The sequence below is a fragment of the Gnatocerus cornutus genome, chromosome 4 (genome assembly GCF_029298725.1).
Source record: "Gnatocerus cornutus isolate USDA-ARS CGAHR chromosome 4, icGnaCorn1.1, whole genome shotgun sequence".
Lineage (NCBI taxonomy): Eukaryota > Metazoa > Arthropoda > Insecta > Coleoptera > Tenebrionidae > Gnatocerus > Gnatocerus cornutus.
The window spans coordinates 18,962,788-18,988,736 of NC_142236.1; the positions used below are offsets into that span (position 1 = coordinate 18,962,788).

The window sequence follows — 25,949 nt, forward strand, 5'->3', positions numbered from 1 at the left end:
ATTGAAATCAAACCACATAACATTTCTACGAGAAAAGAATTTTAGGTTTTTTCTCAATCAAATGATACATGTTGATTTATCTTGTAATAACATCTCATGGTTTGAAAGGAATGTTTTTGACGGTTTCTCTGCAGAAAACATGGTTGATTTAAGCCTAATTAACAACAACATTGAAGAATTATCAGAAGGGATGTTTGATAATCAAAGTTTTTTCTCCGTTAACTTACAAGGCAATCACTTGAAAAAGATATCCGAAAAATTTTGTTCCAAAGAATGTGAGATAGAATTTGTGATAATCGAATGCGAATATTTAGAATCCGAAAGTTTCCATTTTTTATGGAATGGGTCAAACTAAATGGAGTGGAGCTACAAACAGGAAAGTGTCCCAAATATAATATAATCAAAGGAAATGCGTCTTCTCCAATTTTTTGTAAAGGAAATCGAGTTCAGAGTGACATTTTTTTTTGGAAATGTTTTATGTTTGCATGTGGTTTAGCTATCTTTTTATATAATTTCGATATATGTATTTTTGTTCTATTATGCTAAAAGTTGACATTGTGATGGGAGTCTAAGCAACTAATTTTATGTGTCAATTACGTATGTAGAGGAAAGTCTTATAGCGGCGGACGCTTAAGATATTTTCAAAATTAACTCATAATGTGGAAACATTGAGATTTAAATAAAATTCAGATTGTTTTTTTAATTTATGAGTCATTAATTGGTTAAACATATACCCTTCATATAAAAAATGCCTTTTATTTCAAAATTCCAACACAAAAATTGCATTTGCCTGAGAAAACAATCATTACGCTGGTATTGAAAAAATTAAAATTTCTCGTAATTTTCAATCCGAGCTTTTATGACGGCTGCAACGGTACAAATTTTCTTTAAAGGATTTTTAGCAAAAGCGTAGCAGTTAGTGCGCTATTTTGAGTTTAGATTTTGAGTTTAGGTTGTTTGCTTGAAGCCAAACAACCACCACATTCCTCTTTTACCAGCTCCAGGGGTGGCTGCCTGAACACCAGTCACCTCAGTTTAAGTGTCCATGTTTCAGTTTTATTGTTTGGTTGGTTATTTCCGGCTATCCTTCAAAATTGCGTTAGTTCTTTAGAGTTTTCACATTGTAAACAAACCGTATGACCTCACTTTTGACCACTGTCATCTGAATCAACTGGTTACTTTGGGTATGAAAGGTTGGCTGTACTGTTCTTTGTGACGTTCTTCCCCTTTTTATAGGGATATCGCACACTTGACTTCAGCGCCGCCTATCGCCAAGTGATTGCATATATTGTAGTAAAACAAAGCGTTTCTCGCGTTATTGCGTTACTTTCGGGGCCTAAAATTGCATTGTTCTGCAGAATATTTGTTGTACACCTTGCATAAAAAGTTACACATTGTTCGTGGAGTATTTTAAATGGAAGATCTCTCTTGTAAACGATTCCATGGTGTTACTTAAGTAAAAGACATGAAACTTCATAATTGGCTTATTTTTTGCTTTAATTTTTTTGTACATTTAACTAATTTGAACGTTGAAACGTGCAGAAATAAGAGGATTCTGTTGGTACTTTAGAAGAGTATTAATTTTTAGGGTATAGCCGTTATTTGGGATAAAATATTGCGGAAAAATGGTGGATGCGCCGGGATAGGTTGGTAGACGATCAAAGCGTTTATGTTGGTACCTCTGACTTTCAACTTTAAGCTCTCAGTCTTTTGTAAAAATGTTCTTTATTGTTTAAAATTTCAAAAATATAATGCAAAAAATTTGTTTTTAGGACGACCAAATTTCAAAATTATACAATATCAATTTTTGGAAAATTTTTATTTTAAGTCTAAATTTAAAATTTTCTAATTTTAGATGAACGTTTGTAATTCTACGATAAAACTGGTGTTGGGATACATTGGGGATACATTCAAATATTTAAAAAATTTGCTAAAATTTGGAAATTTCTATTTCCTGAGCAAATAACATTTTTTCGAAATTTTACGTGGCAACCAGGAATTTTAGTACAAAATTTTACGGCAATGGGAATAAAATTGTGATAAGTTAATGGTAAAGTTTTTACAGTTTCAATAATGTTATGCCATGGTTACCAGATTGAATGTAAAGTGGGGAATAACAGACAGAAACTAATACAAAAACATAATTAACAAAATACCAAAATCAAAATGAGCAATGGTGGCAAAGTGCCATCAAATATCGAGATAAGGAGGAAAGTTTAGTGTTTAGTAAAAAGAGACCAAAAATTGAATAAAAAAGTAATAAAAATTAAAAAAGATGAAGATAGCAAAATGAGGACTGACTTAGAATACAGAAAATTCAATGGAAATGGAAGAAAAAGCTAAGAAAAGGAACAAATGTCTTCGGAAAACAATGAAGAAGATATAAAAATTAAAATGAGCTAAACAACAAACTGAAGAATGCCATAAAATGTTGAGATAAAAAATTTAGTGAAAAGGGTACAAAAATCGACTAAATAAAAAACAAAAATAAAAAAAGTGAAAATGAAAGCTACTGCTACTGATGCTAATAATAATACAGGGTAATTTTTAAAAAACGGCAAGCGTTGAAGAATTTTTATTTATGAACGGATTTCAAAAATTAAAAAAACAAATTGAATTGAATGACGAATTGAAACAAAAAAATATTAAAAAAAAAATATCAAAATTGGAAAAAAAGTAGGCAATAAAACTTCTAGGTGCATTGTGTCAATTGTGCAATGAAAAAAACGAGATGGCGTTTAAACAGTATTTTAATTAAATTAGGTATATAGTCAGAATTTTATAACTTTGGCTTAACTCCGCCTATCTTTTAGGCCAATTAAATTTTAGCTGGAAGTCTGATTTACTCTGCAACATTTTGATAGTTCGTTGATATTTGCCAGAAGCCGGGATAAAAATGTTTACACATTAGAAGACGAAACATGATCAAAATCGACGAAGGTTTCACGATTAATTAAATTGTCGCAAAACTGCGAATCTTCTTGACAAGTGTGACACTAGAGTTGTTAAATTTTTGACTATGTTGTGTAAAGGAGACTAGCCATTTCTTGATTCGACAAATTTAAATCGTCATTTGTCCATGTGGGTGGAGTTAAACCAAAGTTACACAATTTTGACTATAGTATAAATTACGTTTGACCTTACTTCAACTCACCCTACGATCAAAAGTTAATCTTAACGATTTTTATACAATACATTTACTGATCGATTAAATAATCTTCCTGTGATTAGTTTCCATAACAACATTACAATAACAATTCTCAACTACCGACAACTACTGAAAAACTCATTCAGTATGCAACGATGCATTTTGATGAAGCCCCAAAAATCGTTTTCATCTGCAAAAAAGGTACGACTCCTACAACAACAAGACTTTAACCTCTGTAATTCCAGATGACCATCTCTGGCTCAACCGCCTCATCTATCTGGATGTGTTCCAAAACATTTTCATGAAAGTCTTTACAAGAGTTGTCACTATCACCATGGCCGGGTTGTTGCTTTTCCAAACAGTTTTATTTTTGCTAAAGTTCAAAGTTATTTCTCTGGATTTTGATTATAGGTTCTTGTTACTGTTGCTACCATGCCGCTAGTGATAAATCTGTACCAAAGCATAGCCAGTAATCTTAAATATTGGGAGATAAACACAGTCAGTGTTGCCACTCGAAAAAGAATTCGCTTGGAAGCTCTTTATTTCAACACTTACACAGTGGTGAATACAATTTTGATGGTCTTTTGTGGATTTACATACTCACAGCCGGTGGACGGAGATGCTAATATTTTCTTTCCTATTGCCATCTTTGAAGAGTTTTTCCCACGGTGGGAGTCAGTTTTATCCTGGACGTTCAGAGTGGGATATGTACCCACTATTTTAATGACACCAGCTGTGTTCTACATGACCAATTACATCATGGGTTTGCTACGTTTTCAATTTTATTTACTAATCAATTTTTTAAAGGGAATTGATGATGGGTTCGACGATGACAACACATTGTTTTATCAGAAAAAGTACCAAGAAGCCGTTAGACAAAAATTAAGAATTGCTATTGATAGACACGTCTATCTTTATTTGTACGTGTTGCAACTGTGTTGATCTTTTTCTTTTATTGTTTTTTAGTAACGTTGTAAATATCGTAGGGAAACTTAACTCACTGATCGTTTTATACAGCCTCACCGGCGCCATCTTGGGGATCAGTCTCTTAGTTTTTGTATACACTGTACCTAAGTAGCATCTTATCTAACTTCTTAATGTTTTTCTTAAGTATGCAGGAAACCTTGAAGATCAATACCTCAGAATCTTCTCTGTGAGCGCAACAGGCACATTGACTTTCATTCACATTATTTTGACAGGACAAATGATGGAAGATGTCGTAAGATTTTATTTCTTTTTGCATCTTCCTTTTAGTGATTTTTGTAGTCAAATGAGCTGAGTTCCCTGGTGTCAACTAAAAATTGGTACAACTGGAATGCTGAAAATAAAAAGAATTATTTAATGTTTGTATTAAACGCTCAGAAGACTCTTAAACTGTCCTTTTCAAGAACGATGACTATAAATTATGATCTAGGCATTGCGGTGAGTTGTTGATCTTACAATATCAAACTAACAGCGTTTTGTAGATCGTCAAATCGATATATTCGATGATTTCTGTGATGAGCCAGGTTCAGCGCACTACAGATTAAAATTGAAAATGAAAGAGTCTTTTTGTAACGAATAATTTGTATTGAATAATATTTTTGTATTCAATTGGTGGGGCACTATTTGCTAAAAAATACATTTTTATAAAAAAAATATTTTTACATGATTTGTGTGGCGTCGCGACGCCTGAGAAATATAATTTTCAGCGATTTTTGAGTTTTTACGAAAAAACTCGCGAATTGAATTTTTTTTAACATAACTGTGGTACAAATATTTGAGTTTTTATTTTAAATCTACTGCAAATTGTGTTTAAAATTTGCGAAAAAAACGCTGTATTATCAAGTTAGGTTTCAAAATTATGACGGCGCAGTGGCAAATTACGTTTACACCAAATTTTTACAAGTTACTTCATTTACTCGTTTGATAAACTCGGGTATGTTGCACTTTTTGGACACTAGAAATCGTTAATTAACATCGACAAAGCGACAATTTCACCAAGTTAAACACTTTTGTTACAATCTGAAGGGAACCAAAGGATAGATGACATTTGTGACACAAGATGTTGACAGATAACTTGATAAAACAGCATTTTTTTCTCAAATTTTGAATACAATTTAAATCTAAAATGACAACTGAAATATCTTGAACACATTTGTAGCAAAAAATTACGTTCTTAAGGCGTCGTGTCGCCAAAACTATAGGTGATAAATAACAAAATTTTGCGTCAATTTCTAGAACTTTGTCAACTATGAGCGTATGCAAATTTTCAAAATTTTATCTTTAAAATTGACGACGATTTTGGGGGTGGACACAAGTGCTGCCGGACCTGCACAAGTGTTGCCTCATGACTCAGAGTAAATGAGAAATTTAATAAATAAATTAAATTAAACTATAAAACAATTTTTATTGTTTATTTTTTATAGGTGTGTCTATGTATAGTAAATAAATCAGTACATGTCCTGTTTTTATATGTTTTGTAGTTTGCAAGAAAAATGCATTTTTCTAAGTCTCTGCAAAAAATTTGAATCTTCATAACTTTATCAAAAATGTTAATTTATAAATAATATTTGGATACAGTTTTTCCAACTTTTAGTTAACTTATAGTTACGCAACTAACATTTAAAAATAGCTAGAAGTTAACTTCTAAGTAAAAATTTAGGTGTTTTTCCACAAAATTTCAGCTTAGAGTTAGTAAACTGTTATTAGTTAACCAAATAAATTGTTATTTTGTCAAAATTTAAATAACGGTTTCTAGTTTTTCTTGTCTAATTTTTGACTTCTATCCAAACTCCATAAGATCTCTTTATAATATTTTTTGTTTTGATCTGTGATTCGTTGTATAAATTTTCCCCAATACATATTTCAAGTTTAGCGTAAATAAGTAGGACTTCACAAGATAAGCGCCATTTCCCAAAAAAACACAATTTTTATAATTACTAGCTGCAAACCTATGCATCAGCAAAAAATAACAAAAAATATGCGCATCATAAGAAGATCCTGGCCAGCGAGCAACAATAATATCTAAAATGTTTGTGATAGTTTGCACATTAAATGAGAAATATTGTTTTTGGTTTCTGTATAAATGTATAAATTAAGGTCTAAGAGAAGCCAAGCCCCTTTTTTTTGTCTTCAACGTAGTGAAGCCCATTTGAATTCGCGAGTATTTTCGCAAAGTCAAAAATCGCAAAAGCGCTATACTTTTTAGGCGTCGCGACGCTACAACTATCGGTGATAAAAAACAAATTTTTGCGTTAGCTTCTAGAATTTTGTCAACTATAAGCGTATACAGATTTTTAAAATTTGATCCTTAAAATTAAAGAAAATTTTAGGGCCGGACCCTGTATGTAGCCGACAAGCGAAAGCGTTGGGAATATTCGTTTGCCTCCCATTTTTCAAAATGGTTGATTTGTTGTTCCAACAGACGACGATTTCTCATCGGCAAATAATCCTCACCATTACTGTACACATTTATATTATATCAATTATCTATTTTGATAGTTGTAGTAGAATTTGTAAATTTTTAATTCTGTAAATTAACGTTAAACTATAAGTTAACTCGAACTTCATGTACAGACCGTCCAAACTAAATGTGAACAAACACGCGCATAGAAAAGGATAGTCGCTACCATAGGTGTCGAGAATAGGAAATTTGAAGTCATAATAAAGTTGCAGTTGCAGGCTTTCGCAGACAACAAGAAAAAAACTCTTAAGATGATTAGTTTTGATTGCGCGTTTTATAATTTATAATTTAAAGGTGCCATTAGTAAAGGTTTGAAAACGTGTAAATGAAAAATTATACTGTTATGCTCCTCATAACACGACGCCACTGCCACTACTTACCGCGGCGAACAGCTGATTTGTGAGGCTGCGTATTGTGAAATTTGTTGGTGCGCATCCGTTTGTTTGTTCACATTTAGTTTGGATGGGCAATACTAGTCAAATTAAATTGTGAGTTAACTCAGAACAATCGAAAAACACTTATCTGGTAGTTAACTATTAGTTAATTAAAACTGTAAGTTAACTAAAGACGGAAAAACCCAGCCTAAATCTTTATTTCAAAAAAACACTCCGAAATTCGAAAAATCAATTTTAGGTGGTCCGGTTGGGAAATTTTTACTCTTATCTAAGAATAGTGTTGTTCGAATTACTACTTGAATATTATAATTAAACATTTTCACAGTATTCATTTACAAATTTTTGTTTATCAAAACGTTATCATAACTCCTAGAAATTAAATTAAAAGAAATCTAATACCGCGTACCCGAGTACTCATCTGTAGAGGTCTTTTATGCTACTGCTCTAGTAAAAAGCATTTATTTCAAATGTAAATAAATGAGAAAATGCATCATGTTGGTAAAAAAAGGTCTTAAACTCATATTTTTGACTTTTGAAAAATAATAAATTAAGATGATTTGAGGTCAGACCGAACAAGTCTGTTGGTAGGTCACAGCCACATGCAGACAACAACAGAGTTGTAGCCGGCTGTCCACGTTTGAAATTATTTTTGGCAGTTACCCTTTTGACTACTGGTCGTTCTTTGCGTCAAAATTAACATTTTGGTTAATTTTTTTGTGTTGGCAGATAAATTTGAACTTGCTCCAGGCCGCAGTTTTAAATCTAATGTTGTATCATTGCTTAAATATTCTGTAACTTTATTTTTACGCGACTGAAAATGAAATTTTTAGGCCTTCAAAGCGGCCTTAAAGTGAGTCTTTTCTGGCCGCAAACCTTTTAGGCCGATCTATGGTCGCGCCATCTATCCATAGTTTTGCATATTACATCAAGATACCGATATTACCCTGAATTTTATAATTATTTGGGAAAAATCAAATCGACAAACTGCTGTATAGTAACCTCAGTTGACATATACCTAGTAAACATTTTATGGCTTAAGTCAAACCACCCATAGAAATAAAACTGGGTGTTGTAAGCTGCAGCCGACAAAGTTCTAGGTAGAGAGTTGACCGATGGTTGAATAGGCCCGCACTCATTTCGTGCTCATTTATGGTCTCCAATCGCAAGGATTAGTACTGCCCGGCCCTCTCATAATGTGGCCATAAAATTTACTAGGTATATGTCAACTGAGTTTACTATAAAGTGCAACAAAAACGTGTTGAATTATTAATGAAGATGGATAGCAGTGCTGCTGCAACAACATCAAAAAGCACATCAAACCTAATTCATACAAATTGTGAAGCTACACATGCCGAAACTGCGAATGTAAATAAAAAAAATTTGAACTTTTTGGTACACAAATAACTATTATAATTCTATTCAATAGAGACTGAGAATTCTAAACTAATCAAAATTTCGTTTTGGTTACTGTTGTTTGTTGCTTCTAATTCATAACTTTTAGAAGCTTTTTCATTTTCATTCTTCTGTTGGACGTCCATAGCTCTTGATAAAGTTGATTTAGCAACCGATGTGTTCAGAACACCAGCAATTCGTTTGGAAGCAACTATTTTGTTTGAAGTGGATTCTTCAATATAGTCGCTAGCCACACTCGATGATTTCCATTCCACCTGACGTTTCAACTCATCGATGCTCATACCACTGTTTGCCATAATCGTATGAAGTTCGTCGGAAACCATGACCAGTATATTTCTCAGCGTCGGGTAGATTGAGAATTTTAATCGCAGTTCTGCTGTTTTGCAATGCTCCTAAACGATTGTAAATAGATAGGTATAATCAAAAATAGGGTATAACACTCGTTTATAAGCGCCTTTAAAACATTGAAGACGTTAAAAGCACTCCACTGACGCGTCGTGGTCTTAAACTCGTCGTGCGTGTTTTAAAGGCTTGCTTATAAACTGGTATTACAAGGTGTTTATAAATGTTTTCCGACGACCACTATAAAATATGCCACATTTCATACAGTTTTCTCGTAGTGAAAATTAAAAATTGGAAACAATTTCAGTGCGAAGACAAACGAAGCGCATACCCGTGAGCAATGAAGAATTTGAGATCTCTGATTGGCCGACAACTGTGTGTTTTTATATTGCACACAGGTTGACGCAGATCGGGCATTATCGGTATCTAACTTTCGGCGCAATGGCATAATTATTTTGTCCGCGGCTAGGTGCTCTGCCGAATGACATTTTAAGTTATAACTTGACCAGAGATAACTTGACGTGTTTTTGCACCGTTACTAGCAAGTGGAAGAGCGTAAAATATAAACTTTAATTAAAAAAATAAATATTAACTCTGCGATTTTTGTGATCGTCGGAAAAATATCGTGTACAACACGTGTTGAAAATTCGATTTCACACTCGTGGCTCAATTCTGCAAAACTCGTGTGAAATCTTACATTTTCAACACTCGTTATACAATATACTATTCTAGCATCAAACGTAGCTTTGGAATTCCTGTCGTACACTATTTTGCCGCTTTGTTTTCATAGTGAATATAACTATCTTGAAAATTATTTATAATGTTACATACTTCAATGACGTTTTAGTTAGGGTTTTGTGTCCAAGTTTTTGATTTTTAGGTTTTCAACCACAACTGGAACAGTTTATTTCTCAAAACTTACTTTGTTTTATGTTTGAGGTTAGCTGTAAATGTCAGTTGACAAATGGAAACCCACATTTGTAATGAGCGGCAAATTTCTTTGACATTTCATAGCCACCCTTGACGCTAGAAACATTTATAAACACGTTGTATAATATACTATTTCTTACCCCACTCACCTCACGATTAAAAGTTAATCCTAACGATTTTTAAACAATACAACCACTGGTCGATAAATTAATCTCTGTGTGATTAGTTTCCATAACAACATTACAATGACAATTCCGAACTACCGACAACTACTGAAAAATTCATTTAGTTTTATGCAACGATGCAAGTTGATGGAGCCCCAAGAGTCGTTCGCTTCTCTAAAAAAGGTACATTTCAACATATTCAATCATATTGATCTCATGCAGTTCCAAGCGTTATCATGTTGTCAAATTTACTGTAAATTATTTACTTACCATAAAATTCTTTTACTTAACAAATAATTCAAGTGAAGTAAAGTATACTCTTTTTTTTCATCTTTATAGTTTTATTGTCTACTTTGACGTGTTAAATGCATTCTCTGCCAATTTCGCTCAGGAATGAAATGAAAAAAAGTGCTGATGCTGCACGAAGTTGTGGTATCTTTATATCTTAATTTTTATGTAGCAAACTCTATTAGAGTGTATTTTGGTTATGTTTTCTTTAGATTTTGAAATCATGATTTATAAAAATTTCAAAAGTTGATTAAAAATTTGCGTTTTTGAGTGCAAATTCCATTTCACTGTAATCGTCGTCGTCATTTAAACTAATTATTAATTATTGGTTATAATTTTTTTTTTATTGTCTTCAATTCTTTATTACATGCGCAACACTGTTTTTCCAGCTAGAAACGCTGATTTTGTGCACTTCTTGATAAATTAAATCAATCGCTTCTTTGCTAAATTTGGGCGCTGTATTATTTCGCCGAATGTGTGCCTTCAACTCCGATCAAATCAGTTCAATAGGATTGAACACATAATGATATGGGCACACCGTTTTAAGAGATTTGCTATATGTTTTGGAGCGAAGAACTTCGATTAATTCCGACTTGCTGTAATTTGCTTCGAAGTAGACATCGTTACTATTGTTATTATTTACTTCTGAGTGAAAAAAAGTCCCAAATTGTGTGGAATTAAGATTAAGTATATGTGTATTATACAAAAGACGGTATTAGCTATAATAATTCTGACGTCCAGCGTATTTTTTCCAGCAATTTTTATAATATAACGGAACAAAAATACTTAATATAATACTTATAATAACTTAAAAAGTAACCGAAAATTATTACTCCAAAGGTTCAAAATAACAAGACGGCGAAAACGCGTTTTTATATTAGAAAATCAATAGTATTTATAAAAATAACACTACTCCTAAAAATTCGAATCACATAAACAGTGTTTGAGTGACAACCCAGGCCTCAGAGGTAAAATTTATGACCCTCCAACCGCACCGTCGTAAAAACCCTTAAAAGTCAAGTCATCTGAGCAGGTCAGCGCTACATTATCTTGACGGCTGCTATACCTCTCTAGTTTCAGATGACCAGCTCTGGCTGACCCGCCTCATCTATCTGGATCTGTTCCAAAACATCTTCATGAAAGTCTTAACAGGAGTTGTGACCATCGCTATGGCCGGGTTGCTGCTTTTCCAAACAGTTCTATTTTTGTTTAAGTTTGACTTCTGGTACTTTATCAAGTACCTGCCAAATTACGGCTGCTATTGTTTGGTAAGTCCAATTTCGTTTAAAAATAATGCACCATTCTGTTGCTTATTACTAAACAGCATCGGAAAACATTTTGAGGTCCTCGCCGGGGCCGTTCTTGACCGTTCCAGCACATCTGTGTAGTCCTAAAATGGTAATTCTTTAAGGCGAGTGCCAAGACATTTTTCTTATGGAGAATCCCATGTAAAGTATCGTCTAAATATTTCGCTTATTTTTTGATGTATCAGTTTCGTTCCTACTCTCAACTGCTTGTATTCACATTTTCTTCTAAAACTAAGTATCAAACATTGGAAAAAACATTTAACTTAAAAGGTAAATGACTTGAAAATTCGATAATTTAGGGGTAGTTTTACGAATAGAAGTTTATGTCCGATTTTTGTGAATTTTTAAACTTAGAATTAGTAAAGAATACTTTCAAAATCACTTTCCCGCTAAATTTAAATCGATATCATTGAAATTGGTCTAGTTATAAGAGAGATAAACTAAAAATTTTTCATTCGAAGCTCTGAACTTTGCAGATAATTTACGACTAGGCTGATTTATAAGCGAACCCTCATTTGCGGTTTCTCGACCAGCTTTGGAAGTTGTAAATCAAGGGATTTCTTCTAAAATTTTTACCTGCTTGTTTCGCACAGAGGATAATAAAATGGTTACAATTAGAAGAGCGTTATTAAAAGTGCTAATAAGTACAAGCACATCGAAGTTTCATAATGCTTGATGTATGAAATTATAGAAACAAGTATGTAGTATGAACATTCATTCAATTTATTGTCATGTTTTCAACTAACGTCTTTCAATGACACACGAATTAATTTCTCGACTATTTCACGGTGTTCGGCGTAAAATTTAGAAAATGGAATTTAATAAAATAGTAATTTATTATTATTTTTCTTATTACATGTTTTATTATTTATGTTTATTTTTTCTTATTTCACTAGAATTTAAAAGTTCATCAATGAATGAAAAATGTTGAACGAAACAAAATTGCTTTGAATGGTATGACTCTATGGAGCAACCTGACCGGATGCAATTTACCTGATGTTTGCAATATTGGATTAGAGTTTATCTAAGAAGCTGACCGGAGTTTGACTAGGTAATGTCAATTTCTTTCATTTTGCTGCCGGCCGGTTCAACTTTTCCTAAAAAACCCACTAAATCTTGTTCCTTTGAGAACAATATAAATTTTTTTTGGGAGAATAGAAAGGTTGACTTCTGGTAACTAGAAAAAAATGGAACATACATTGTAAATTCAAATCATAATTGGTACTACCAAATCCAAGGGCAGTTAAGAATAACACGAAAAAAAAGTGCATTCTGGGTGTTTGGTTTGGACAAGAAAGTGACATGAAATATGAATATATTTATGAAGACACAACTTTTTGGAAAAAAAAATGGAACCAAAATTGATTAAGTTTTATTTTGATCACATGTTGCTGGAATTAATTGACTCTAGGAAACAAAGATTGTCTATTCCGATCCGCCGTCATTGAGTTTGTATTACGTATGTATTAGTTAATTGTCAATATTGTAAATAAATACCTATTATGTAAATACCACTTTTCTTATAAATACTTACTAACATGTAACATATACACATTATTATACTATGTCTTTTGTATCTTCATACCAAATACGTATCTATTTAAAAATAAATAAAATTAAACATACAACAGATAAGTTTAGTTTTTTTTGAAAATTTCTGTTTGGCATTCTAATATTAAATAATACTTTAATCTATTTATTATTTGACTAGTTAAATTATTTTTTGAACAACGTACTAATGTACTTAAAATTTTAAAATAAAATTTTTTGATTCATGTTATTTTACCCATGAAAAAGTATTTCTACCAGACAGAGGCAAAATAAGCATTTATCATTTTACAATCACTTTACGATAGCACAGTAAGGGGTGTTAGCTCGCTCTGCAGATTTCGGCAGTGAGCTGTCACAAAAATTACCAGGCTAGTGCTTGGGTTTAATGACCACATACTTCTATAATTAATGTTCTTCAAACCATGTTGTTTAGTCGACTCAATCTGCATGAGTTGTCGAGTGAGTTGTAAGTAAAATTTGGTTGTCTGACGCACCCCTGTACGAAAACTGACCGCTCAGATCTCAAGCAGTTCTAGGGGTGCATATTCTGTTTATATTATGGTGCATTATTTTTGGACGCAATTGTACCATTCAAAGTTATTTCTCCTTATTTTGTTTTTAGGTTTTTGTTACTCTTGCTACAATCCCGCTAATGACAAATCTGTACCAAAGCATAGTCATCAATCTTAAATACTGGGATATGAACATCGTCAGTGTTGCCACTCGAAAAAGAATTCGCTTGGAAGCTCTTTATTTCAACACTTACACTGTGGTGAACACAATTTTGATGTTGTTTTGTGGATTTACGTACTCGCAGCCGGTGGACGGAGACGCCGATATGTTTTTTCCTATCGCCATCTTTGAAGAGTTTTTCCCACAGTGGAAGTCAGTTTTATCCTGGACGTTCAGAGTGGGATATATACCGACAACTTTAATATCACCAACTGTCTTTTACATGACCAATTACATCATGGGTTTGCTACGTTTTCAATTTTATTTATTAATCAATTTTTTAAAGGGAATTGATGATGGGTTCGACGATGACAACACATTGTTTTATCAGAAGAAGTACCAAGAAGCTGTTGGACAAAAATTAAGAATTGCTGTTGATAGACACGTCTACCTTTATTTGTACGTGTTGCAATTTTGTTGATCTTTTTCTTTTATTGTTTTTAGTATCGTTGTAATTATCTTGCGAAAACTAAACTCACTGATAGTTGTATACAGCGTCACCGCGGCACCATCTTGGGGATCAGTATCTTAGTTGGCGTTTACACTGTGAGTAGCACTTTATTAAACTTCTTAATTTTTTTCTAAAGTATCCAGGAAGCTTTTATATTGAACAATACGCCAGAATCCTCTCAGTGACCGCAACAGGCACACTGACTTTTATTCACATTATTTTGACAGGACAAATGATGGAAGATGTAAGATTTTAGTTTCTTTTGCTTTTTTCGTTTAGTGATTTTTGTAGTCAAATGAGCTGAGTGCCATGCTGTCAACTACAAATTGGTACAACTGGAATGCCGAAAATAAAAAGAATTATTTATTGTTTGTATTAAACGCTCAGAAGACTCTTAGTCTGTCCTTTTCAAGTACCATTACATTAAATTATGATCTAGGCATTGCGGTGAGTTGTTGATCTTACAATATCAAACTAACTGCGTTTTGTAGATGGCTAAATCGATATATTCGATGGTTTCAGTGATGAGTCAGGTTCAGCGCACTACAAATTAAAATTTAAAATGAATGAGTTTTTTTTTTGTAATGAATAATTTGGGAAATATTTTTTTGTTCTATTGGTAGGGCAAAAATAGTATATTACGTATTAAGAACGGTAAGGACACTTTACCGATCAAAGACAATTGTTGTGTGAGATCGGTATACTCCTTAGCGCTCGTGATGCTTATAATATTTTTTGCACGATAGACAAATTTCGATTATTTTTATAAAACTAAAAATGTTACAAATAATTGACACTAATCAAACTAAAAAGTCAAAATTTTGGCATGAGAATGTATATAAATCCTTTTTTTTTAATTGACTATTTTTAAATTTTTAGTTATCGTTTTGTTTATCTTGGTAACAAGTAAACTCAACTTACTGTTCCAACAGCAAGCGCGGTAACTAAGCAAAATTGTTCTATCATGGGAAAAATCGAATCATGAAAGGTAAAATTTCATATTTTTCGCTCAATAGGGTTCAATTGTGGTGACGCTATTTTTGAACTACTCACTTCTACACTTTACTTTAAAATTTCGACTTTATGTGTTTAGGAATCAAAATATCCAAGTGTTATTTTGTTTACAAATTGTAATATAGTAGGTAGCATATTTCTTTCTTTGTTGGTTTTATAACGATATTTACTATTTTTTATTACTAGTAGCACATTTACATCCACAAATGTACAGGTGTCCGGAAAGTGGTGCACCACCTTGAAACGAGGTAATTAAGTGGTCCTCCAGAGTACCAAAAAAATCTTAAAAAAATAACACGTTCTTTGCTTTCACAGTAGAACTAAAATTAAATTACGAAAATGGCAACATTGTCAATTTGTTTCCCCACAAATGTAAATTCCCAGTATTCACAGTCATGCATAGTAACGTTGCTCTTGTATCTTTAAAAATGAAGACGATTTTGGGGGTGACTATAAGTTGCTAGTGTCTCAGAACGCGCGCACTTCTTTTTAATGAAAAATTCTCCATCAAAATCTGAGTTGATTTCGCAGGGAACGTCGCAACATAGAATGCTATCTAGCAATTTATGAACCGTAATTAGTCAGCTTAAAGTGCTTGTAACTTAAAAACTGTAAGGGCTTGAATATTGAGCGATACGACAATCAATTTAAATTTTGGTGGAAAATTCTTTGTATAATTATACAAGACAATTTGATGTTAATTCTTACACAATGTTTAAATAAAAAAAAAACATTTACAGTAACTGATTTCTTATTTTACCTTTTTTTCAGTTTTGTTTCTTGGTTAGTCGATTTTCTACTGATTTTTTCTTTTTATTTCGACATTGTAGGGCATTCTTCATTTTACTATTTTGCTTCGTCGGCGCCATCTTGGGAATCAGTAGGTACAGCGTACGCGTTTTAAGATGGCGAGAGTTGACGCACGCCGAATAGTGCCGATTGGTGCCGATTGCGCATCAGTGGCGTAACATTCAGGGCCGGTTTTTCAATTGCTGATTAATTAGCTGATCACGTAATTGACAATTTTTGATTAACCAAAAGTTAACTTTTGGATATCGAAAATGGCGTTTTTCAATGATTTTTTAATTCTTAATTAGCCAATTTTCAATTAATCAAAACGTCAAACATTTGACACTGTTAAACAAAAGTTACTTCAACATTTTATTAAAAGTGAAACGGAAAAGTGTTCCTGTGCGATGGAAAAGCCTAGCAAACGATCCACCAATTTTACTGTAGAAGAGGAAACACTGCTATTTGCATTAGTAGACCATAATAGAAATGTTATTGAGTGTAAAAAGTCTGGAAATGTTACATGGAAAGAAAAAGAACACGTATGGAAGAAAATTGAAAGAGAATTTAACTGCCGCAGTGGCAAAAGCTATTTTCGTAATGTGAAAGGGCTAAAAGAAAAATATGCTAATTTAAAGCGAACGACAAAACGAAAATACGCCCATAACAAACAAAATTTTTTAAAAACAGGTGGTGGAAATTCTGAAGAAGTTACACTAATTTTAGTGGATAAGGCAATAAAAGAAATGTTGGGCGAACAGATTGAAGGTTTATGTAATAACTACGACAGCGACTTAAATAACACCAATGGTAAATAATTTAAATTTGTTTATCTGCTATTTTAACGCACGCTTTTTAGAAGTTGTTTTAAGAAGAGAGTCTCTGGTGCTGTTGATATTACAATTCTCGATTCAAATGGTAAAAAAGTAAATACATTTACATTATAATGATTATAATTAATTTAATCAATCAGGTGGAGAACTGGATCCAATACCCAGTACATCAAATGATGACCTATCTTCTGAAACAAACTGGAGTTCATATTCAACAAGAAATTTAAGAGAACCTGTGACCAAAAAACTCTAAAGTAAAAAAGTTACTCCAACACAAATTCTTAAATCTTTAATTAACATGATTACAGGTAGAAAAATTTTTAAAACAAGAGGTACCAAAAAATATATTGGCCCCGGGCATATACTTATAGAAGAAAAATTAAATTTTGTGAAGTTGCAGCAAGAAAAATTCTTAGAAGAACACGAACTTAGGATGAAAATTTTAGAAAAAAAGCTGCTAATAAATGAAAATAAAATTCAGAATCTCTGCAGTTAGATTCTAAGTTTTTTTTTATTTGTTTATTAGCAGATTTTGTTGTAAAAAAGACTTCATAATATTAAGTAAATTTCTTTGAATTTGGTTTAAATAAATGTTACAATCTTTTAAAATAACTATGTATCAAGTTATATCTTGTAATATTATTAATTCCTCCTCTTATCTCTTCAGCATTTTGAACGCCAACATTATTAACTATATTAACAGCGGCTTCTTGTTCTTCATTGACTACAGGTTCTGGTTCACCCTCATCACAAGCAATGTTATGCAAAACCGCAGTTGCAACTATTACGGCTTGTATCCAATTTTAATCTTAAACCTAAGGCAAGTGACGGAAATCTTCTCTTCCAAACTCCATATGAACTTTCCACCACACTCCTTGTGCGAATTAAAGATCCATTAAACAAATTTTCCGCTTGATTTTGAACTTGGAGCAAAGGAGTTATTAAATAGCGCCTTACAGGATAACCACTGTCCCCTACCAGAAGACTGTCTGCAAAATTTCCCATTTCGAATTTTCCACATAGTGAAGAATTTCTAAAAATAATGGGAGTCGTGCGCTGAACCCGGCCACCGAACGACAATATCTTGAATTTTCAAATTCGCATTAGAAACTGTCTGTACATTCAAAGAAAAAAAATTGTTTTCTGTTTCTGTAAATTTCTGCGTTGTTACCTCCTGGGGACTGTATTTTAACATGGCTAGAGTCTATTGCCCAGAAACATCTTGGAAATTTTACTATACAGGGTGTTAGGTAACGTTACGGCCATAGACTAATGGATAATTTTGGTGGTTAGGATTAAATTAAACTGCGACACTGATAACAAACTATATTATAAAAAAAAACGTTATAATTGGTAATCATGTACAATCGAAATCTGAGAAAAGACAATTGACATTTTTGACTACGTTCAGGTCAAGACCACCTACCCTATCGGTCGCCACATAATTAAGGAAGGTAAACTGTCTCGGAATCCGCAATTAATTTTTTTTTTTCGTTTTAGTTAAAGAGCTACAAGGTTTTAAAGTTGACCAATAGAATAGCTTCAAATAATTTTTCAATTTTACAGAAATCCAAGTAGCTTTCGGACCAAAAGAATAATTTGTCACTTTCCCGTCACATTTGAAGTTTTAAATCAGTGGCGTCAATAAAAGGGAAAAACAATAACGCAATTTTATTCAAAAAACAGACAATAAAGCAACACAACCCTAGATGTTCAAAATGGCCACCATCTTGTTGAACACATAATTGTAAACGATGCAACAATGTTTTCTTTATTGTGCCCAACACATTTTCGTTTGGACGAACTTGAACAAGTTCGCCACTGGTAAAAAAAATAAGAACTGTCAGTTTGACGTCAAACAAAAAAATTCCTTCAGTAACTCTGATTCAAATTTTTGTAACCTTATGCAAATTGTTCCCTGATTGCACATTCAAAGCCTTCCAGCTATTAAACTGTTCAAGAAAACCCGAAAAAAACTTCGAAACATTACTTTTCACGGCAGCCTCCATCACCCCTTTTCCTATGGCCGTAACGTTACCTAACACCCTGTATTGTAAAATCCTTGTTTACACTCTGTTAACTCTTCTACGTTTTGTGGCATTTTAATATAATTTTCTCTCAGACCTGCAAAACCATGGTTACACGTCGAATTGTTTTACAAGCAGTAGATTTGTGCACCCCACAAAAATCTCCAGCCACACTTAAAAAGGAGCCAGTAGCATAAAATCGCAGAGTTAACAGCAACTGATTTTCGGGCGATAAACAGTCATTTCTAGACCCAAAAACTGCTATAAAGATTATTCGTTTTCACAATACTCACAAAATTTACCTTCTAGTGGGAAAAGAAATTGCTTCTTCTATGTTTTCTAATAAGTTATGTACCGTCCGTGGCCTCAAACGAAATCGGGCAAAAAAATCTTTTTGGTCCCACTCTGTATCTTACAGTTTTCGGTCTACGAACCTCTTCGTCACTGCTGTATGCGTTTATGTCGTAATCCCACATAATGAAGATTCAGATTGATGTTTTCAATATTTTGTTTGACATTAGAAAATTGGAAGTTAATTACTAGATATTTTAATGATTAAGTAAACTGCACGTTAACATAAACTTTTTGATTAATTGACACTTGAAAAACTGACAAATTTCGTTAATTAGAAATTATAGGCTAACTAACAATTAATCAGCGATTGAAAAACCGGCTCTTAAACTTGATTTATATTTCTATTCAATAGAGACTGAGAATTCTAAATTAATCTAAATTTCATTTTGGTTACTGTTGTTTGTTGCTTCTAATTCATAACTAGTAGAAGCTTTTTCACTTTCATTCTTCTGTTGGACGTCCATAGTACTTGATGAAGTTGATTTAGCAACCAATGTGTTCAGAACACCAGCAATGCGTTTGGAAACAACTATTCTGTTTGAAGTGGATTCTTCAATATAGCCACTAACCACACTCGAAAATTTCCATCCCACCTGACGTTTCAACTCATCGATGTTCATACCACTGTTTGCCATAATCGTATGAAATTCGTCGGAAAGCATGACCAGTATATTTCTCAGCGTCGGGTAGATTCAGTATTAATCGCAGTTCTGCATGTCCTGCTAGCCTTTTAATATCTTCACTCATTTTCTGAACGGATTTTTACAAACGTGAAAAGATGTGCTTAAGCGCCTTTAAAACCCTGACGACGTTAAAACCACTCCGCTGACGCGTCGTGCTCTTAAACTGGTATTATAATATACTATTTCTTACCCCACTCACCTTACGATTAAAAGTTAATCCTAACGATTTTTAAACAATACAACCACTGGTCGATAAATTAATCTCTCGGTGATTAGTTTCCATAACAACATTACAATGACAATTCCGAACTACCGACAACTACTGAAAAATTCATTTAGTTTTATGCAACGATGCAAGTTGATGGAGCTCCAAAAGTCGTTCGCTTCTCTAAAAAAGGTACATTTTTCAACATATTCAATCATATTGATCTCATGCAGTTCCAAGCGTTATCATGTTATCAAATTTACTGTAAATTATTTACTTACTATAAAATTCTTCTACTTAACAATTAATTCAAGTGAAGTAAAGTATACTTTTTTTTTTATCTTTATAGTTTTATTGTCTACTTTGACGTGTTAAGTGCATTCTCTGCCAATTTCGCTCAGGAATGAAATAATAAAAAGTGGTGATGCTGCACGAAGTTGTGGTATCTTTATATCTTAATTTTTATGTAGCAAACTCTATTTGAGTGTATTTTGTTTATGTTGTCTTTAGATTTTGAAATCATAATTTATAAAAATTTCAAAAGTTGATTAAAAATTTGCGTTTTTGAGTGCAAATACTCACGCATCCCCACTTCAACTGACCACATATATTTGAGAAAATCAATTTGTCGATTTTCTCCAAGATAAAACGTTTGCCAGAGTAAAAGAACTCGACGTTGAAAACCAGGAATTTCATTCTCGGTTGAGGAGCGGCTGGGTTGACCATCCATGAAATATAGGAAAGGGTATCGGTAAGTTTAATAAACATATTTTTTTATTTTGCGTTCTACTAATACTGTTTTCGGTGTGCAATTTTGTGTTGTAAGGTTGGCATCGGTTTTATTTGACGCGCGTATGACTAAGGTAAACCTCAAAATAACAACAAACTTATTATAAACTTAGTTAAACTTAGTTTGTTATCAATTGTGAGTACAGAGACCACAAACTTGAAGACTTGAATTTTTGACGCTGCACTTCAAAATACGCCAAAAGGACGTTTTCAGATATTGTGGAAATTTTATGTTGATTCCGCCAATCTTCGAACTGCGCGTATTTTTTTTCATATATTGGCGCTGACTTTGTCGAGAGCAAATTACACATCAACATAACATTGTGTTTGCAGCTAAAGCCCGAGGGCATTATGGAAATGAGTGCGTAACATTAAACTGGTAAGAGAACTCACTATTTGTAACAACTTTTCTTAATAATTTTTTTTTGAAATCGCATGTTTTTAAACTAATTTTTCTCCCCTACATTTTGACGAGTCGCCCACCTACCATTGAATTGCTATAAAATTAAAGAACAAAAAAGCATAAAAACAACTCTGCGTAATCAGTCCGCTTGTAAAACACTTTATTAATGACCATTCTAAACTAATTTGCGGTGGTGTTTAGAACTTGTTAAGACTAAGAAAACGCCGTTTACGAAATTAGTCTTTTATTGCCTCCGTTCGCCACACACAATAAACTATTCACACACTCCTTTGTCTTCTCGCCACGCCACGCTGGTCTTACCGCCAATTCTCGTCTCTCTTCCCGCCCTGTCACCTGTCAACGCCTAAATGTCCCTAGCACGCAGTGCCCTCACCTGTCACTGCGCGCCAAGTTCAAATTAGTTTAACATTCGGCCTTCCTGAAACATATTAATGTCCTCATTAATACACATCGCCATGAATACAATTTGAACAATCGCTCGCTCGCTCGTTCTGCATCAGTCGCCTATTGTCCACCACCAGAACCACAACAAAGACACCCAAACATGTACACACACACCCATTATCCCTCCAGCAGATCAATCAGATCCTGCCGAGACTCCTCCTCATCCTCAGGCGAATCCACCGGGCCATAGTCAGAGTCAACCACCTGTAAGGGATTAGAATCTGTTACACCCTGTGAAGAAATCACATTAGAACGTTTGGATTTCGCCTTGCTCATCACCATGGAAGCAGGGACCACGCTTCGATATCGCCTTAGGGCATCCACAGCCACCAAGAATTTATTCTTCTTGTAGCCTCGCACACCTTTTACTGCAGTAATGATGTATCGATCGCCTTCAAGTACTCGAGTCACCTTGTAAGGACCACCAAACCTGTGCGTAAGCTTACTAGCGCCTCTCGTCGCCGTGCACGTAGCTGCTTTTCGCCATAGTACCAGCTCGCCTAACCTGTACTCGGTAGCCGGCTTACGCCGCCGATCATACCTCGCCTTCATCTTCGTGGCCACTTCACCCAGGTTTACCCGTGCTTTCCGCCGTTTCGCCATGATCTCTGTTCGCTCACGCCGTTGGTCCTTATCCACCAGATCGCCAAAGATTGTCCCTGTCACCCGAGCAAACATGAGATCCGCCGGCACTTGTCGAGTACTCGCATTGATGGTGTTATTGATTCCCCATATCACCGAGTGAATCTTCTCGTCCCATCTCGCCTCGTTCTCGACGCTTGCCATCAACGATTCTATTATCGTTCGGTTCGCCCTCTCGCATTGTCCATTCGCCCTAGGAGTTGCGATCGCATTCATGGTATGGCGTACCCCCTGTGCCATCACGAATGAGCTGAACACCTTGCTTTTGAACGCTGTGCCTCTGTCACTGATGATTCTCCGTGGACATCCGAACATGCCGAAAATCTCACGCAACACAGCCACCACTTCCTTCGCCGTCAACGTCTTGGTCGGTTTGGCGATGACGTATTTTGTGAAGCCATCAATCACCACCAGAAGCTAGCTGTTACCTCGTACGCTTCTCACCATTGGCCCCAAATGATCCACATGCAAAGTGTCGAAAGGTACGTCTACCTTTTTGATGGGATGCAGTTCTCCTTCTGCTCGTCCATGCTGTCCTTTGCTGAATGCACACGGAATGCAGGCCTCCACGTACTTCTTCACAAATCGCCCCATTTTTGGAAACCAGTAGTGTTGCTTCACAAGTTTCAGACACCGTTGAAACCCTGGATGTCCAATTTCATCGTGACAACGCCGTAGCAAGCTGAATGTCGCCATGGCAGGGACAAATAACCGATCGCCTAAGGTTGTTCGTCTGTAGAGCCGATGATCTTTCACCACGAAGTCGCTCTTTAGTTGTTTGTCTGCCACTCCTTCTTTTAGTGCCGCCATGATGTTCTGCGCCTTTGGATCTTGCAGTTGCACCGTGAGAAACCAGTCATCACCCGCCAGCAATCTCACATTCAAATCACCTCTAAGACTCGCGCCTTCGTCCCCAATTGCAATTTCATCGCCTAATTTAAGAACATCATCGTTTGACGCTTCACCACCATCGCCATGCGTCAAAGACTTAATCGGATTTCGACTGAGTGCATCAACATGCTGCATTTTGCTACCAGGCCTGTACTCTACCACCATGTCGTACTCTTGGATAGCCAACCACCATCTCGCAATTCTCGGAACTAGATCTCTCTTAACCAATGTAGCTCTCACCGCAGCACAATCGGTTACCACCTTGAAAGGTCGGCCAAGAATGTACACCCTGAAACGCTTAAGAGATTCCACAACCGCCAATGTCTCCAATTCGTAGCTATGGTAGATCTGTTCTAATTTAGTTGTCGCCCTACTAAAATAGAAGACAGGTCTCCAGCCACCGTCTGTTTGTTTCTGCATTAGAATTCCGCTCACGCCTAGTTTGCTTGCGTCGGTGTGCACTTCAGTGTCTGCCTTACTGTTTAAGAGTGCTAACACCGGTTTATTCGTCAACTTTTGCTTGAGCTGTTTAAACGCATCCTGCTGCTCAACGCCCCAACACCATGGTACGTCCTTCTTGGTCAACGTCGTCAAGGGTTTCGCCAAAATCGCAAAGTCCTTAATGAACTTCCGAAAGTAACTCGCCAATCCTACAAACTGTCGAACCTGTCGTACGTTCGTGGGTACTGGAAAGCCTACCATCGCCTGGACCTTCCTCTCACCTGGACAGATACCCTTGTTGCTTATTAGGTGACCTAGATACTCGATCTCCTCCTTTAGGAACGCACACTTCGCCAAATTGAGCTTGAGATTTGCTTTCGCCAACAATTCAAACACCTGTGCCAAGATGTGTAGTCCTTGTTCCACCGTAGACGATGGTATCAACAGATCGTCCAAGTATGCCAACACCGCATTGCCCCTGAGACTACCTAACATCTTGTTGATCACCCGCTGAAACACAGCTGGAGCATTCGCCAACCCAAATGGAACCACCAGAAACTCGTAATGCCCCTCCGGAGTGATGAAAGCCGTCTTTTCCATCGAATCCGGGTGCATTGGCACCTGATGATAACCTTGCGCCAGATCTAACGTCGTGTAGTAGCATTTGTTCGCCAAGCTGTCCAATTGGTCCTCAATCAATGGTAGCGGAAATCGATCCTTCACCGTTATCGAATTCAATTCCCTGTAGTCAACGCACATTCGAACATCACCGTTCTTCTTGGGAACCAACACGATGGGACTTGCATACGCCGAGCTACTCTCTCGTATGACTCCACTTTGAAGTAACGCATTCACCTTGTTTCCGACTTTCTCCTTCTCGCTTTGCGCCAAACGATAAGGTCGTCTGTGCACCGGTTTATCAGATGTCAACCTGATCTGCATGCTCGCCAAATCTGTTCGCCCTAGATCATTCTCACTTGTCGCAAAACAACGTTGGTATTCGTTCAACAACCCAATCAGAGCGGACATGTCTCGTTCATTCAACACACCTACATCAATTGTGCTCAAATCAAAAGGAGATGTACTCACCGATCGCACCACCGGCCTCTCCATTTCATCTAGGACTTCCGCCCGTCCTAGTAGGTGCCCTTCCCGCCACGAGACCATAACGTCGCCCACGTTGATGATCGCTACCAAGCCCGTTCTTCCTCCGTTCAGGGTTGCACCTGTAATGGCTATCACCTGCCGTCCATTCTCCCAGACGCACGGTTTGAGACAAAGAACTTCGCCTTGTTCTGCCTCCACGTCAACCGCCACCATTCTCTCAGTATCCGGCGCCATGGTTACTGCCTTCGCCAGGGTTACACGCCGCTTCAGGTCCGAATTCAGACGGATTCCCATGAATTCCGCCGCCATGGTTGGCCGAAGGGAGACCTCCTGTCCAACGACCACCATCTCCAGGAACCCGCTGGTTAGCGTCGGGCGACCTAAAAGCAGGTCAACATCAGCGCCCAACGATTCCGCCGTCACTAAGGGCGTGCTGAAGATTTCCACCGCATCTTCAACATAAACCCTCAGCTGGGTAGACCCCTCCGCCCTGGTCTCGCCGCCTCCGAAGCCTGAGAGCATCACCTTCGATGGCTGGATGTTAAGCCCCAGCCGCTCAACACACTCATGCGAAATGATGTCGTACTCACTTCCCGAATCCAACAGTAAGTGGACTACGTCGCCGGTGGAAGTCACCGCCCACTTCCGAAACCCCGTGGAATTACTTACCCGCCTGGTCGATCCACCCACCAACTTGGTTGTCGCCCCTGCCGTCGCCTCGGTCGCCGCCTTCTTCCTTGGGCAGTCCTTGCGCAAGTGTCCCGTCCTGCCGCACGCCATGCACCTGTCCCTCCTCGGAAGCGGACAATTCCTGCTGAGATGCGTCGTCATCTCTTGGCAGTTGAAGCAACGCCTCTTCAACTGCTCCGATGACTCCGCCGCCGTTGTCCTTGTCGCCATGGACGCCGTCCTCTTCCTCAGATCTTCTGTCCTCGGAGCCTCCCTCGAGGGCACCAACGTCACCTTGCTGGGCACCTTCGTCTCCATCGCCGAGAGGAACTTGCTATAAAGATCTTCCGGTGTGGAGTAATGCTGCGCCCTAGCATTACCCCTCATCTCCTCCGGAAGGGTCTCTATTATACAGCTAACCGCCTTCTCGCCCTCGATCCCGCACCTGGAACACAACGCCAGCTTCTCCTG

The 25,949-nt window shown here is 36.1% G+C and overlaps 3 protein-coding genes across 3 annotated transcripts; all 3 read left to right on the forward strand.

Annotated features, from left to right (window-relative positions):
* Positions 1 to 3,299: 3,299 nt before the first annotated feature.
* LOC148176567 (uncharacterized) lies at positions 3,300 to 4,741 on the forward strand. The gene is made up of 6 exons (XM_088033968.1): positions 3,300 to 3,349; positions 3,394 to 4,068; positions 4,115 to 4,214; positions 4,260 to 4,367; positions 4,415 to 4,570; positions 4,615 to 4,741. The coding sequence occupies exons 2-6, from the start codon at positions 3,581 to 3,583 to the stop codon at positions 4,675 to 4,677; spliced, it is 915 nt and encodes a 304-aa protein (XP_087890094.1). The 5' UTR covers positions 3,300 to 3,349; positions 3,394 to 3,580; the 3' UTR covers positions 4,678 to 4,741.
* A 6,552-nt stretch (positions 4,742 to 11,293) lies between these two features.
* On the forward strand, positions 11,294 to 14,390 carry LOC148176568 (uncharacterized). Its single transcript, XM_088033974.1, has 4 exons — positions 11,294 to 11,393; positions 13,606 to 14,114; positions 14,160 to 14,261; positions 14,303 to 14,390. The coding sequence occupies exons 1-3, from the start codon at positions 11,295 to 11,297 to the stop codon at positions 14,245 to 14,247; spliced, it is 696 nt and encodes a 231-aa protein (XP_087890100.1). The 5' UTR covers position 11,294; the 3' UTR covers positions 14,248 to 14,261; positions 14,303 to 14,390.
* A 1,986-nt stretch (positions 14,391 to 16,376) lies between these two features.
* On the forward strand, positions 16,377 to 17,298 carry LOC148176569 (myb/SANT-like DNA-binding domain-containing protein 3). Its single transcript, XM_088035138.1, has 2 exons — positions 16,377 to 16,779; positions 17,111 to 17,298. Exons 1-2 carry the CDS (start codon positions 16,377 to 16,379, stop codon positions 17,296 to 17,298), a joined length of 591 nt encoding a protein of 196 aa, XP_087891264.1.
* The last annotated feature ends 8,651 nt before the right edge of the window (positions 17,299 to 25,949 follow it).

What these genes read in the sequence shown, in the direction of transcription:
- LOC148176569 (XM_088035138.1), top strand. Translation starts at nt 16,377, where the DNA reads ATGGAAAAGCCTAGCAAACGATCCACCAATTTTACTGTAGAAGAGGAA. An exon ending in CGACTTAAATAACACCAATG is followed by an intron (nt 16,780 to 17,110) that starts GTAAATAATTTA and finishes ACATGATTACAG; the next exon opens with GTAGAAAAATTTTTAAAACA.
- LOC148176567 (XM_088033968.1), top strand. Translation starts at nt 3,581, where the DNA reads ATGCCGCTAGTGATAAATCTGTACCAAAGCATAGCCAGTAATCTTAAA. An exon ending in AGACACGTCTATCTTTATTT is followed by an intron (nt 4,069 to 4,114) that starts GTACGTGTTGCA and finishes ATTGTTTTTTAG; the next exon opens with TAACGTTGTAAATATCGTAG. An exon ending in TCTTAGTTTTTGTATACACT is followed by an intron (nt 4,215 to 4,259) that starts GTACCTAAGTAG and finishes GTTTTTCTTAAG; the next exon opens with TATGCAGGAAACCTTGAAGA.
- LOC148176568 (XM_088033974.1), top strand. Translation starts at nt 11,295, where the DNA reads ATGGCCGGGTTGCTGCTTTTCCAAACAGTTCTATTTTTGTTTAAGTTT. An exon ending in ATTACGGCTGCTATTGTTTG is followed by an intron (nt 11,394 to 13,605) that starts GTAAGTCCAATT and finishes TTTTGTTTTTAG; the next exon opens with GTTTTTGTTACTCTTGCTAC. An exon ending in AGACACGTCTACCTTTATTT is followed by an intron (nt 14,115 to 14,159) that starts GTACGTGTTGCA and finishes TATTGTTTTTAG; the next exon opens with TATCGTTGTAATTATCTTGC.